Source organism: Scyliorhinus torazame, chromosome 2 (genome assembly GCF_047496885.1).
Source record: "Scyliorhinus torazame isolate Kashiwa2021f chromosome 2, sScyTor2.1, whole genome shotgun sequence".
Taxonomy (NCBI): domain Eukaryota; kingdom Metazoa; phylum Chordata; class Chondrichthyes; order Carcharhiniformes; family Scyliorhinidae; genus Scyliorhinus; species Scyliorhinus torazame.
Window position 1 is genome coordinate 202,849,981 of NC_092708.1, and position 14,843 is coordinate 202,864,823.

At 45.7% G+C, this 14,843-nt stretch overlaps 1 protein-coding gene across 2 annotated transcripts in view; it reads left to right on the forward strand.

Moving 5' to 3' along the window:
- Window positions 1-14,843, forward strand: part of pard3bb (par-3 family cell polarity regulator beta b) — a 1,556,033-nt gene that overhangs the window by 426,570 nt on the left and 1,114,620 nt on the right. For both annotated transcript variants that reach the window (XM_072482810.1, XM_072482818.1), the window contains exon 3: window positions 6,095-6,266. In XM_072482810.1, coding sequence (XP_072338911.1) covers window positions 6,095-6,266 — 172 coding nt within the window. The remainder of the gene's footprint in view (window positions 1-6,094; window positions 6,267-14,843) is intronic.

A 14,843-nucleotide genomic window follows, 5' to 3' on the forward strand; every position in this document is an offset into this window, starting at 1 on the left:
CCCACGGTACATGTGCCAGCGCACAAGTAGACCGACTTCGGGCCCTCCACAATGACCTCTGTCACCCGGGTGTTACCCGTTTTTTTCATTTTATCAAGGCCCGCAACCTACCTTACTCCATCGAGGAAGTCAGGACCATGAACAGGGACTGCCAGGTCTTCGCGGAGTGTAAACCGCACTTCTATCGGCTGGATAGAGCACACCTGGCAAAGGCCTCCTGCCCCTTTGAACGCCTCAGCGTCGATTTCAAAGGGCCCCTCCCCTCCACTGACCGTAATGTGTACTTTCTCAACATCATTGATGAGTACTCACGTTTCCCTTTCGCCATCCCGTGCCCTGACATGACCTCTACCACAGTCATCAAGGCCCTCCATAGCCTCTTCACCTTGTTTGGTTTCCCCACTTATATCCATAGCAATCGGGGTTCCTCCTTCATGAGTGATGAGCTGCGTCAGTTCCTGCTTAGCAAGGGCATCGCCTCAAGCAGGACTACCAGCTACAACCCCCGGGGAAACGGACAGGTGGTGAGGGAGAACGCGACGCTCTGGAAGGCCGTCCTTCTTGCCCTACAGTCTAGAAGTCTCCCTGTCTCCTGCTGGCAGGAGGTCCTTCCCGATGCGCTCCACTCCATCCGGTCGCTCTGTGTACCGCCACCAATGTGACACCTCACGACAGAATGTTTGTCTTCCCCAGGAAGTCCACCTCGGGGGTCTCGCTCCCGTCCTGGCTGAAGGTTCCAGGGCCGGCCTCCTCTGGAAGCATGCGAGGAGTCACAAGTCGGATCCCCTGGTCGAACGGGTCCTCCTTCTCCATGCTAACCCCCAATATGCCTACGTGGCACACCATGACGGGCGTGAGGACACAGTCTCCCTTCGGGACTTGGCACCCGCAGGTTCCCCAACGACCATCACCACCACCCCGACCCTACACTGTCTCCCTTTGTTGCAACTCACGACTCTACACTGTCTCCCTCCGTTGCTGCTTATCCGGAAGACGACACGCTCCTGGATTCGCAGGCCTCAACACTTCATCCGACACCAGTGTCCTCACCACAGCCGGGACTGAGGCGATCACAGCGGAATATCAAAGCCCCCGACAGACTCGATCTCTAATTCAACCCATCCACATCACCCCGCCGGACTATTTTTTTTTAAAACAGGGGGTGAATGTGGTGAACCACTGTATTATATTGTACATACTGTTCTTACTTATTGTACTTACTGTTTCTTACATGTTTGGGTTTGTCCCTGCTGGCTCCACCACTCGGGCTCAAGTATAAAGGTAGCTAACCTCCAGCCCTGCCCTCATTCTGGGACCGGCTGCTAGCAGGTATCTTTTAGCTAATTAAAGCCACAGTTTACTCTTCCGACTCTCGTCTGTCGTCATTGATGGTACATCACTGACCAGGGCGGGGGATGACTTTGTTGGCTCCGCCACAGAGAATCATATGTCACAATTTTGCCAGGGTTAAGTCCTTCACGACCTACGCTTGAATTTGCTTTGCAGATACTGGCAAGGTATCCAGGAAGTCCAAGATCAAGTCCAAGACCAATGCCGTAAGAGGGACCAAGCTTGTAGGAAGCGGGAAGCGATTCAGGGCATCTGTGTTGGCAATGTGTGTTCCTGGGCGCTGCTCAAGGGAATTTCTGTAGGCCGCTAACAATATTGCCCAATGTTGGATCGGAGCCGAGGTGATGGGGGGACTCGCTTTATCCTCTTTGGAAAGGCCCAACAGGAGTTTATGGTTTATTATAGTTGTGAAATTTTGGCCGTAGACATATACGTGGAATTTCATCACCCCAAAAATAACAGCCAATCCTTTTTGATCTGAGAATAGTGTCTTTCCACATCTGCCAAGGTTCTGGATGCATATGCTTATAGGTCTCTCTGAGCCATTGTCACTTCGATGGGAAAGGACTGTCACTGCTCCATATGGAGAGGCATCACATGTTAATTCCAGTTCTCTCTTAGGGTCATAATGAGTCAGGATGTTTGATGATAGTGACCATTGCTTTACCTTGGCAATTCTAGCTGGAGGTCGGCATGACTCGTATCTAGTTTGGTAAAGGTTTGACTCCTTGCCAGTTTGGCATATTGATCTTCTGTGCATGGCATGGGGTACCGATCTAAACGTGAGGCTTTATTAACTGTTAGTTTATAGTCCATGCAAAGATGGATCGACTTTTCGAGCTTGAGGACAGGGACTACTGGTGCAGCCCACTCTACAAACTGCACTGGTCATGTTATCCTGAGACTCCCTAACTGCTCAAGTTCAGTCTCCACTTTGTTAAATAATGCGTTTGGGACCGTCCGTACCCTCAAGTATTTGGGTAGGGTGTTGGGGTCCACATAAATATTTGCCCTTGCTCCCTTTATTCTACCAAGGCCATCTTTGAATACCCTGTGTTATTTGCTAATGACCTCGAAGGTTCACCGATTCCTAGTTTAAAAATTTGCAACAAGTCCACTTGGATCCTTTGGAGCTAGTCTCTTTCCAAGAGGCTGAGTCCTGACCCTCATAAACTGTGAGTGGGAGTCAGGCCATCTGCTGCCCATAGGTAACTGGGTTCATAGTGCTCCACATAATCTTCAAAAGTTCCCCAAGGGGCAAGATGCCCATCGGAGATGTCAAAAGATCTGTTCCCCGAAGATGGAGACGACACCTCCACTATCCACCTCCATTTCCAGGGAATGGCCATTAATCAAGAATGTTATCTTTATCAGGGCAACCTTAGGGGTGATGATGGAGTTTAGCATTGTTTTGTCCTCCATGGGCTGATAAACTCACAAAGCCCGAGTTGGCTTTGGCTTCCGACCTGGGCAGCACGGGTACTGCTGATTCTGGCAGTGTTCTTTGGCCACACTTACAGCAGCCTTGCGGCTCACACCTGTAGTCCTCCGGGGAGGCTTCACTGGTACTTCTAGGGCTATCCAGCTGTCTTTTGCGATGCCAGAATGTCCTGGCTGAATGTTGAGTTGGTGGTGTGTGAGGCACCAGTCACGTAGCATTTGTGTCATGCGCAGTATTCGGTCAGCTTCCTTAATCTATCCAGGAATTTTGTCATCAGTTTCCCAGAGGTCCTTCCACCTGTGTTGAATTGGTAATGCTGGAGGATTACGGATGTCTTTGGATCACAATGGTTCTTTACTAGATCCCCAAGCTCGTTGAATGTTTCAGTGTCAGGGGCTGCAGGATAAGTTAAATTCTGAATAATGCTGAATGCCCAGCATGCTGTCAAAAGGTTTACCTTACATCTGTCATCCACTTCTATGCCATTGGCGTGGAAGAAGTAGTGCATGTGTTCGGCTTACTGGGGCCAGCCCTCCACGTCCGTATCATAAGGTTCGACCTTTCCAATCAAGAGCATTTCCGGGTTGCTCTTTTTGCTTTGTTTTTTACCAAAATTGTCATTGAGTTTTAATAAGGCTGCTCAGAATCCCGCGCTTGATCCTCATCGCCAATGTAATAATTCCAGGAGGTGCGAAGTGTAAGTCCAAACTGGTTCATTTTACCTGAAAATAAAGCTGCTACCGTGGCACACAAAACAAACATCTCAGACCAGCACGATTGGGTACTTCTGGTCTGGGACTGGGAGCTATGTTTAAAGGTCCTGCCAATGAGCCCGAGCTGGGCGGGCTTCCGCCCACTCACCACAGAAACTTCTGCACAGCCGACGGAGAGATCAATCAGCGGTTTCCCCCATGGTCCTCGTGACGGTCATCACAAAAAGTGGCGATTTCAACGTTCTTTTTTGAAAGGAATTGGATTTTGCGAATCACCAGCAACATTGTGCTTCATGAAAGATACAGTTGTGGCTAATAGAGAATTACAATCTGGAGTGGTTGTGGGTTGAAACTAAGAGGAGATATGGCACTCGTACATTGTAAGAGGGAGAAACCAGGGCAGAGTTGACTTGAGGCCTCCACGGCTCCTTGGCAGAGTTCTACATTTAGTCCAAAATTTAAAATTGTCCTGTGACATGGCAAGATTAAAAACGCGAGTGTACAAAAAAAGACAGAATGTAGCTACAAATTCAGGACCTTGAAAGAAATATTACTTTAGTGCGTCTAGAAATCGCACCTGGGTAAGTTACTGTGTGGAAGCATTACAGTTCAGGTTCTTGGAAGTATGTTTTTCTATCTTGACAATTTTACGGCTTTCTCCTGAATGGAATTTGTCCCCCCTGATGAGGAAGTGTTAACTTTGTAGTATTTTCTGTGCAGAAAGAGTTTACCCCAGGGACAAATTTTTCCTTTCGTAGTAAAAAACGCACTGATTTTTATTTGTACGTACAATGTTTCAATCTAGTTTGATTGAATTCAAACTATGCATAGATGGCTGTTCAAGTGGAAAGTTCTATTTTTAAAGTTCTGGAGCCAAATGTTACAATTCGGGGCTTTTAAAGTGCGGTTGTTTCTTCAGTTCGATTTTGTATGCTTTATTTCATCCATCCCATGCCTCCATCCACCATCACTCCAGCCATCCACATCTCCGTGTTGTGCACTGGGCTGAGAAAGGACTCGGATATGAGTTCAATTGTAAGTAACCATGGCTGAATATACTTGTATTTACACCTTCCCAACAAAGCGTGCAGCATAACAAAATGCTCAGTTCTTAAAATATACTGTATCCCTCTCCTCTCTCTCTCTCTCTCTCTCTCTCTCTCTCTCTCTCTCTCTCTCTTCCATGCCCTCCCATCCTTCCCACCCTCCCTCTCTCCTCCTTTCCGTTCTTCCCTTCTCTCCCGCCCTTCTTCTCTCCCTCACTCCCTCCCTTATTTCCTCCCTCTCCCTCCCTCCCTCTCTTTTTCCCTCACCCTCCTTCTCCCGACCTCCATCTCTTCTTTTCCCGCTTCAGCCTTCCTCTCCCTTCCTTCTGTCTCTCTCCCTCCCTCCGTCGCTCATTCTGTCTCCCTCCATCTCTCACTCTCCCTCCCTCCTTCCCTCCCTCCCTCAGTCTCTCCCCTCCCTCTCTCTCCTCCCTCCCCTCCCTCTCTCCCCTCCCTCTCCCCCTCCTTCTCTCCTCACTCCATTTTTCTCTCTCCTTCCCTCTCCACTCCCGCCTTCTCTTTCCCTCCCTCTGTCTCCCTCCCTCCCTTCTTCTGTCTCCCTCCCTTCTTCTCTCTCTCCCTCCCTTCTTCTCTCGCTCCCTCCCTTCTTCTCTCCCCTTCCCTCCATCTCTCAGTCCCTTCCCTCTGTCTTTCTCTCACCTCCCTCTCTCCTCCCTCCCTCCCTCTCTCTCTCTCTCCCCTCCCTCTCTCTCTCTCTCTCTCTCTCCCCTCCCTCCCCCTCTCTCTCCGCTCCCCCTCTGCTCCCTCTCTTCCATTGGTCCTTCCTTCCTCACCCTCCCTCTTCCCCCTTTCATTCTCCCTTCTCTCTTGCCCATTCTTTCGCTTTTACTTGTACAATCACTCACTCACACTTTCACTTACTCTCAAATAAGTGACCTATTTTATTTTGTTCTCAGTTTTTAGCAACCAAGTAAATTAACTCAATCTTCAATACAGAAACTTAATGGGGCACATGATTCAAAATGAAGAAACTGTAATCTGTACTTCAGTTTAGTGACCAGCCATCCTTCCATTTTTTCACATATGATCTTAATCAGAAAACATTTATGATGTGGAGATGCCGGCGTTGGACTGGGGTGAGCACAGTAAGAAGTCTTACAACACCAGATTAAAGTCCAACAGGTTTGTTTCAAATCACTAGCTTTCGGAGCACTGCTCCTTCCTCAGGTGAATGAAGAGTTAGGTTCCAGAAACATATATATTTATATATGTTTTTGGAACCTACCGCTTCATTCACCTGAGGAAGGAGCAGTGCTCCGAAAGCTAGTGATTTGAAACAAACCTGTTGGATTTTAACCTGGTGTTGTAAGACTTCTTTCAGAAAACATTTAGTTCTGGAAGAAATCAACAGTAATCTGAAAACCCGTATGTACTGGCAGAGTGTTTCCCAAGATGGCTGTTAAATGTGTCAGTGGCATGAACGTAATATTATGTTAAAAGCGCTATATAACATAAGTTGTTTAATTAAACAGTCTGCCATGCGCACTAACATTCTTTAACTTTTCTTTTGCATTGTCCTGCAGCTGGTTGCTGTGTATGAAGAGCACGAGTTGCACCGTGCGGGTGAAGTCGCCAATGGCAGCCTGGCAGACAGGCAGAGTCCGGATACCTTTGAGAGCGAGCTGGCTGCTCAGCTGGCGGAGTTTCAGCCCATTACAGGAGAAATTGAAGTCACCTCCACAGCACTGAAAGGCAGTTGAGTAGATGTTGACTCTGTTTACATTAGTTTGGATTAAAGAGAGATTGAAAGAGAAGGAGGTAGTGGGTTTGTGTGTATTGAATTCATATTAACTGATACCAATGAACCATCGCCCTGGCTGGGTTTCAAATCTGTTCACGCAATACTTGTTGAGCTGAGCTAAGTCGTGTAACACACATGTATGGGTGTGCGTGCACATATAACATATTGTATGTGAGTGTATGCAATGGTATGCAGTTCCTCCCCCAAGTAGATTTTCTCTCTTTGTCAGCATATGCCAATGAACATCGACAGGCAAAACTCCCGAGGATCATATTGATTTTTGTCCCCTTGTTGGGGTCACTTGAAGTCAACTCCTGTAGTTTCCACCCTTAAGATCAGTGAGTTTAGGACACTGGGGAGTCTATGGTCCTGACTTTCCTCACAATGAAGAAGTGTATTATTAAACCTATTATTAAGCCATTGCTGGGATCCATTATTCCATTTGTTTAAAGCAGGAATGAGTAAACATGGTGGTGTTTTCCATCTCTTTTTAAAAAATAAATTTAGAGTACCCAATTCTTATTTTTTTTCCAATTAAGGGACAATTTAGCATGGTCAATCCACCGAACATGCACATCTTTGGGTTGTGAGGGTGAAACCCACGCAGACACGGGGAGAATGTGCAAACTCCACACAGTGACCCGGGGCCGGGATCGAACCCTGGGCCTCAGCTCCGTACACAAGGTGTTTTTCATCTCTGTTTCTTTATCTCCCAAGGATAATTCTATTCCTTCAGAGAGTTGCAGTGCAGCCTTGGGCGCTGGCTCTGTCATATGCATGGTAACCCTATTGCTCTGTGAATAAATACACTGCTCAATGAGATGTTCAGCTCTACTTATTTGAACAACAATGTGCCAGTTTGCTCCCCGGAGTGAAGCAGGTTTAGCTGATTTTTGCCACGGCAATGGTGACATGTTGTAACCTATTTTGTTCTTCCTTCACTTGGGAGGGTGGATTGGGAGTAGATTATTTGGGGTTCCTGTTCCTAATAATTAACCAGTAATCTTTGCAGGGAATATGGTGAGTCCAGTTCAGACTCTGCTTTAATGACCTGCATGGCATTTCTTTTGGTTTATTTATTGAGCCATAGGATGAGGACATTGCTGGCAAAGCCAACATTCATTGCCCCTGAGAAGATGGTGGTGAGCCGCCACATTCAACCGTTGCAGTCCATGAGAATAATACTTTTTCACAGCAGTTTTGATATAACTGACTGGTTTTCAAGGCCATTTCAAAGGCCAATTTAGAGGTAACCACATGGTTGGGGGAGTAGAGATGCATAAAGGCCAGATTGGGTAAGGACAGTGGATCTCCTTTCCAAAAGTACATTCGTGAACTGGTTAGATTTTTACATCATCCCAGTTCCCTTGCCATCATCACTGGATTTGAAATGTGATGATATTTGAACTCGACATTTCACATCATTATAGTCAGGTCTAGGGATTTAAAAAAAAATTAATTAATAGGATGTGACATCGCTGGGACACCATTTACTGCCCATCCCATAATTGCTCAACATTTCAGAATCAGCCACACTGCTGTGGATCTGGGGTCACATTTAGGCCAGATTAGGTAAAGGACATTAGTGAACCAGATGGGTTTTTACGACAATCGACAATGCCATCGTTAATTCCAGATTTTTATTGAATGGGTCGTCTGTCATGGTGGGAATGGAACCTGGGTCCCCCAGACCATTTCCCTGGGTTACTTGTTCAGTGACAATACCACTATGCAACTGTGCCCAGTATTGCTATTCTGGCTCAAACTTGAACAATGACTACTTGTTCAGTACAGTGCCTGCTGGGCCACACTGTGGTAAGGATCGCTACCTTCAGCAGAAAAGGAATGGAAATTGGAACTTTAAAAAATGAAAGGGAGCTGTGATTTATTCATTGTCTGTTTTGGAAGATGTAAATTCCAAACATATTGACAGATATATACCCTGGTTATAAAATGAAGACTTTCAGCACAAAGTCCCTAGTAATTTGCAGTCATGCTGTCCATGATTGATATAAGAGAGGGCAAAAAGGAGCATCTGGGTCACATCAACGGTTCGTAATCTATGCTGAGCACTTGGTTTATCTATGTAAAGAAAACACAGGTTGACTGATGAATAAGAAGGAAACAGCAAGTTAAAGCTCACATTGTTTTCTGTGGGAGTGAGAACTGACCTCTGACTGTCTATGAGGGCCACTGGAAATTTTCAGCGTTAATCAGTGAAAAACTAAATGTCTACTTTTTTTTTGTGTGTGTGTGTACTTTTCGCCTCTTTATTCAGTGTTTGTTTTAATAGCTGTAAGCTATACATTGCTTTGAAAACATAAGAACATAAGAACTAGGAGCAGGAGTAGGCCATCTGGGCCTACATATCCAGTTCCAGCCCCAGCTTTGCTTTGACCACAATGGGTTTGATCTTAAATTTGTATCTTCTAGCCAAAATGCCTACTGTTTATATTTAGGAGGGATTAGGATAGTGAGTGCAATGTGAAAGTTCTGTGTTAATTTTGATTCTGAACTGGCCATGATTTTAAGGATGGGTAATAAATGTTGGCCTTGCTTGCAGCAGCCTACAACTCTTGTAAGTTGATCATAGAATAGAATCCCTACAGTAAAGAAGGAGGTCATTCGGCCCATTGGGTCTGTACCAACCCTCCAAAAGAGTACTCTACCCAGGTCCTCTCCCCCGTCCAATCCCTGTAATCTAACCTTCACATCCCTGGACACTAAGGGGCAATTTAGCATGGCCGGAGCACCTGGAGGAAATCCACGCAGACACAGGGAGAAAGTGCAAACTCCACACAGTCACCCAAGGCTGGAATCGTACCTGAGTTCCTGGCACAGTGAGGGAGCCGTGCTAATCACTGTGCCATTAGGCCTCCCTTAAGCTGGTTAAAAAATACTTATTGAACTGAGAAAGCTGGGTGCTGTGGAAGAGGAGCGTGCTTTAGGAGGTTACAATATATTATTAGAAGCAGCAGCTCAAGTAGTTAAGGTTATAAAGCATTGGATGTAGGGCAAGAAGCATAGAATATAAAAGTTGGGATATAATGGGGAATCCATGTAAAATGTACAACATGACAGTTGTGTGGAGGTTTTGAGATCCAAACTATTGTAAGCGTGGTGCAGCAATGGAAAGGGTCAAGTACAGATTTAATCATTGTGAGGCTTTCTTTTAAAATAAAGAAATAGTTTTATGCCTGTGATTAAGTAATGGCATTTTACAATTTATGAATTACTGAATGAACACAAATTTAGTACATCCCAAATGGAGTATCCAGAGAATGAGCAAGAAAAACCTATTGGGACGTCAGATGCTTGTTTTCACAGCGTCAGATTGTGTTGAAGAGGAGTTGTAAAAATGTAATAGATTGGCACAGTCAAGAAATGAATTGCATGATGTTGTGCTGAGTTAGGGACTAGGAAAGCTTCAAGTTATCTCTGATCTCTGCTTGCGTCATTGACTTTTAAAAAAAATATATTTTTATTCTCCTCCATTTTCACATTTTCTCCCAAATTTATACCCACCAACAATAAACAATAACGAATATAATGTCAATCCCCCAAATCAACAGCAACAATCCCAACCTCCCACCAACCCCCAAACACTGCCTGCATGTTAACATAAACAAATAACAAAAAGGAATCAGGAATCACCCATAGTCACCGTTAACACAAACATTCTCCCCCCCCCCCCCCAGTAATGTTCGGTGGTATCCAATTCTTTAAAGTGTATAATGAATGACGCCCATGAATTGTAGAACTCCTCCATCCTTCCCCTCAGTTCAAACTTAACCTTCTCAAGCGTCAAGAATTCCAACAGGGCTTGCTTCATTTACATTAGGGAAACAGTGGGAGTAAGCCTGCCAACCCTTCAGGGTTGTCTTTGGGTTTCTAGCAATTAGAGATTATCTCCAAGACACTGCTGTAACTTGCAACCCAGGAGAAAAATACTGGAGGTGTTAATGTTGTCATGATATCTAGTACATCATCTTTGTATACATGAATGATCATGTAGAATAATGTGTAATTACAACATCCAGCCACTAGATGGAGGAAGAGCACATCTCACATGCCACAGGGTGGTCTGTGTGTTCTTGGAGTGAGTTAGTGGAGAGGTTAGAGACAGTTGTGTTTTTCAGTGGTTCTGGGTATTGTAGTTATTTGATCTAATACTGAGCTTTCTCGGGATACTTAAGAATTCAGAATTTATAATGTAGTCTAAATAAGTTGACTTTGATTTAGTTCAAAATCTGCATGTTCTTTGTAGCAACACTACAACCTTAATAACATTAATTTAAACAAACAAAGAACATCACAAATACATTTTCTTCATTCTCTTTGAACACTTTGATTTACTGGTTATAAAAATAATGGAGGAGTGCTGGGGACAGCGTGGAGGCTCTTTTGCCCGCAGTCAAGAATTGTCCATTGAGGCAAGTCTCGTTGCTTTCCAATTTACACAAGGAGACAGGACACCACCGGGATTTATTTATCCGGTGACCAGTGACTGGCATGAGGGCAGTGGAGTGGTTGAAGTTGGAATGTCATGTGATTTTAACTCCAGATTGACAACAATCCAGTGGGGCTCAAGGCAGTTGATTTCAGGTATTTATCAAGCAAAGTAGACTATTGTTCTGCGGCTTTTACCCTTGAGGGTAGAATCAGAGTTGACTTTGATGCTCTGTGTTGGCTCTTAACCTTGCTGAGAGTCTATAGATTAATGTACTGAAAGTGGCCACTTAATGAACTAAGTTTGATGAAGTGATAATTAAGGGGGGGGGGGGGGGTTGAGGGGTGTGGGGGGGGGGGTGGTGTGGAGGCCAGCGAAAACCTGCTGAACCAAATAACCTTTGCTGTAAATACCATGTTAAAACAAAAATACACACATGCAGTTGACTTTCTATAGTTCCAAACAAAATTATTAAAGGAAACATTAAAAAAAATATTTTGATTATGAATATAACTTCTTTGGAGAAAGAATTAATCTTAAATGGAATGGAAACTTTATTAGGTATTGTCGGCAAAGTTTATTTTTGGTGTTCAACTCCAGTAAACAGGATGATCTTAGACATGTTCAGTTTAAGAAAATAAATCAATGTGGCTCACCATGCAAAAGTGTCATAGATGACTGGCTGCCCAAACGAACCTTCATGTGAACAAAGATTTGTGCTATTTTCAACATTCAATATACAGAAGCTCAAGCTAGCTGAGCCGTTATTACTTGGCGTGTGATTGAAAATCTGTTGGTGGACAGGTAGATTTCCAGTCAACACGAACAGTTATGTAGCACCTATTGGACAGTAAAATGTTTCAAGATTCTTGACAGGACGATTGTAAATCAAGATTTGACACTGAGACGTGCAAGGAACATATCAGGGACAGAGGATCTGAAGCTCGGTGACATGGGCAAGTTTGAAGAGACATCTAAAGGAGGTGAGCAAGGTGGATGAAACCTATGGAGGGAATTATGGAGGGCAAGGGATGAGATTGCAGAGCCTTTGGCTTTGATCTTTGGGTCCTCGCTGTCCACGGGGATAGTGCCAGAGGACTGGAGAGTGGCGAATGTTGTTCCTCTGTTCAAGAAAGGGAATAGGAATGACCCTGGTAATTATAGGCCAGTTAGTCTTACTTCGGTGGTCGGGAAGATAATGGAAAAGGTCCTGAAGGATAGGATTTATGACCATTTGGAAAGATGCAGCTTAATCCGAGCTAGTCAACACGGATTCGTGAAGGGTAGGAATTGCCTCACAACTTGATTGAATTCTTTGAGGAGGTAACTAAGTGTGTAGATGAAGGTAGAGCAGTTGATGTCATATACATGGATTTTAGTAAGGCGTTTGATAAGGTTCCCCATGGTCGGCTCATGAAGAAAGTAAGGAGGTGTGGGATTGAGGGAAATTTGGCCAATTGGATAAGTAACTGGCTATCACATAGAAGACAGAGGGTGGTGGTGGATGGAAAATTTTCAGACTGGAGACCAGTTACCAGCAGTGTACCACAGGGATCAGTGCTGGGTCCTCTGCTATTTGTGATTTTTATCAATGACTTGGAGGAGGGGGCTGAAGGGTGGGTCAGTAAATTTGCTGATGACACCAAGATTGGTGGAGTAGTGGATGAGGTGGAGGGCTGTTGTAGGCTGCAAAGAGACATTGATAGGATGCAGAGCTGGACTGAAAAATGGCAGATGGAGTTTAACCCTGATAAGTGCGAGGTGATTCATTTTGGTAGGAAAAATTTGAATGCGGATTACAGGGTCAACGGCAGGGTTCTGAGGAATGTGGAGGAACAAAGAGATCGTGGGGTTCATGTCCACAGATCTCTGAAGGTTGCCACTCAAGTGGATAGAGCCGTGAAGAAGGCTTATAGTGTGTTAGCGTTTTATTAACGGGGCTTGAGTTTAAGAGCCGTGGGGTTATGCTGCAACTGTATGTGACCCTGGTGAGACCACATTTGGAGTATTGTGTGCAGTTCTGGTCACCTCATTATTGGAAGGATGTGGAAGCATTGGAAAGGGTGCAAAGGAGATTTACCAGGATGCTGTCTGGTTTGGAGGATAGGTCTTATAAGGAAAGGTTGAGGGAGCTAGGGCTTTTCTCTTTGGAGCAGAGGAGGATGAGAGGCGACTTCATAGAGGTTTATAAGATAATGTGGAGGATAGATAGAGTGGACGTTCAGAGACTATTTCCTCGGATGGATGTAGCTGTTACAAGGGGGCATAACTATAAGGTTCAGGGTGGGAGATATAGGAGGGATGTCCGAGGTAGGTTCTTTACTCAGAGAGTGGTTAGGGTGTGGAATGGACGGCCTGCTGTGATAGTGGATACTTTAGTAACTTTCAAGCGGTTATTGGATAGGCACATGGAGCACACCAGAATGACAGGGAGTGGGATAGCTTGATCTTGGTTTCGGACAATGCTCGGCACAACATCCAGGGCAGAAGGGCCTGTTCTGTGCTGTACTGTTCTATGTTCTATAATTCCAGAGCTTCGGACCCAGGCAGCTGAGGGTAAAGCTGTCAAAGGTGGGCTGATGAAAATCGGGAATGCACAAAGAGGCCAGAATTGGAGGAGCACGGAGATCTCAAGAGTCCTCGGGGAGGAGGTTACAGAGATTAGAAGGGATGAGACTTTAGAGAAATTTGGAAATGAGGATGAGAGTTTAACAATAGAGCAAAACATTAAACCTGTTCAGCAGTGCAGGCCAGTGAATTGTTGATGTTGTGATGTGATGTGCTGTAGACTGGTGGAATGCCAGCCTGTTCTAATTTCACTCTATACAGGAATTTCTTGATTTTTCTATTGGCAAGGATGCCAAGCAGTAGATGGTGCATCTCCATAAGGAAGGATGATCACCCCGAGTGACTTTCTACTGTGTTGCAAAATTGTTGCCATCATATTTCTGGATAGCAATGTCAACTCTCCAATTTATTCCCAGGAATTGAAGATTAATCTCCAGGACACTTCTGAGCAAAGCAAGGGGTAAAATCATAGATGCTTGTAAAAAAATTATTTTAAACACCTATGTTCATTAGTTATGAAAATATTGCACGTTTGGTGGCCCCTGCTCGTGGTGGTTTTTTCGGACCTTTTCCCCGACTAACAGGTGGATGTGAGGCGGAATATAGGTGCAGCAGAGTGAGGGGGAAAAGATTTACCCTCGAGTGTATGGAGCTGAGGGCCAGAAGCGGTCGAAAAATAGGGAATCAGTCGCTTGGAGCTTGTGCGATGCCATGGAGATGGCAGAGTGGCAGGGAGCGGCCTGACCAGCTCAGTGGTTGATGGAACAGCTGGTGAGCTTCCTGAACAAGAAGTTCACCCAGCATTGGAAGGAGAGTCTGGAGGATCTGCCCCGGTCGGGTGGATATGATCAAGGCGGCGGTCGACCGCGTGGAAATGAAGCTGGCGGCCCAGGGTCAGTCGATCCAGAAGATGGAGGATGAGGTAGGGGAACACGAGGAACAGTTTGCCGCGATGGCAGTGGAGATGGGGCTGATGCGCGAACAGCAGAAGCGGCTACAGGAGAAGGTCGAGGACCTAGAGAACCAGTTATGAAAGCAGAACATAAGGATCGTTGGCCTGCTGGAGGGGAGTGTAGGAGCCGATGCTGGTGCACATGTGGGGTGGATGCTGGAGACGCTGCTAGGAGAGGGTGCGTTTGCATGGCCGATGGTGGTGGATCAAGCGCACAGGGCGCTAATGAGGAAGCCCCAGGGGAGCGAGCTGCCAAGGGCGACGGTGGTGCAGCTGCACTGGTTCCTGGACAACAAGCGAATTATGAGGTGGGCCAGGCAGACAAGACGCTACACTTGGAAGAGCAGTGAAATCCGAATGTACCAGGACCTGGGTGCAGATTTGGCTAAGAGGAGAGCGAGTTTCAACAAGGTCAAGGTAGCCCTCTACAAGAAGGGGGTGAAGTTTGGGCTGCTGTACCCGGCATGTCTGTGGGTGACCTACGAAGGCCAGGAATTGTACTTCGGATCGGCGGAGCAGGCGGTAGAATTTGTCAGAGACAATGGACTGGCAGGAGAAGGT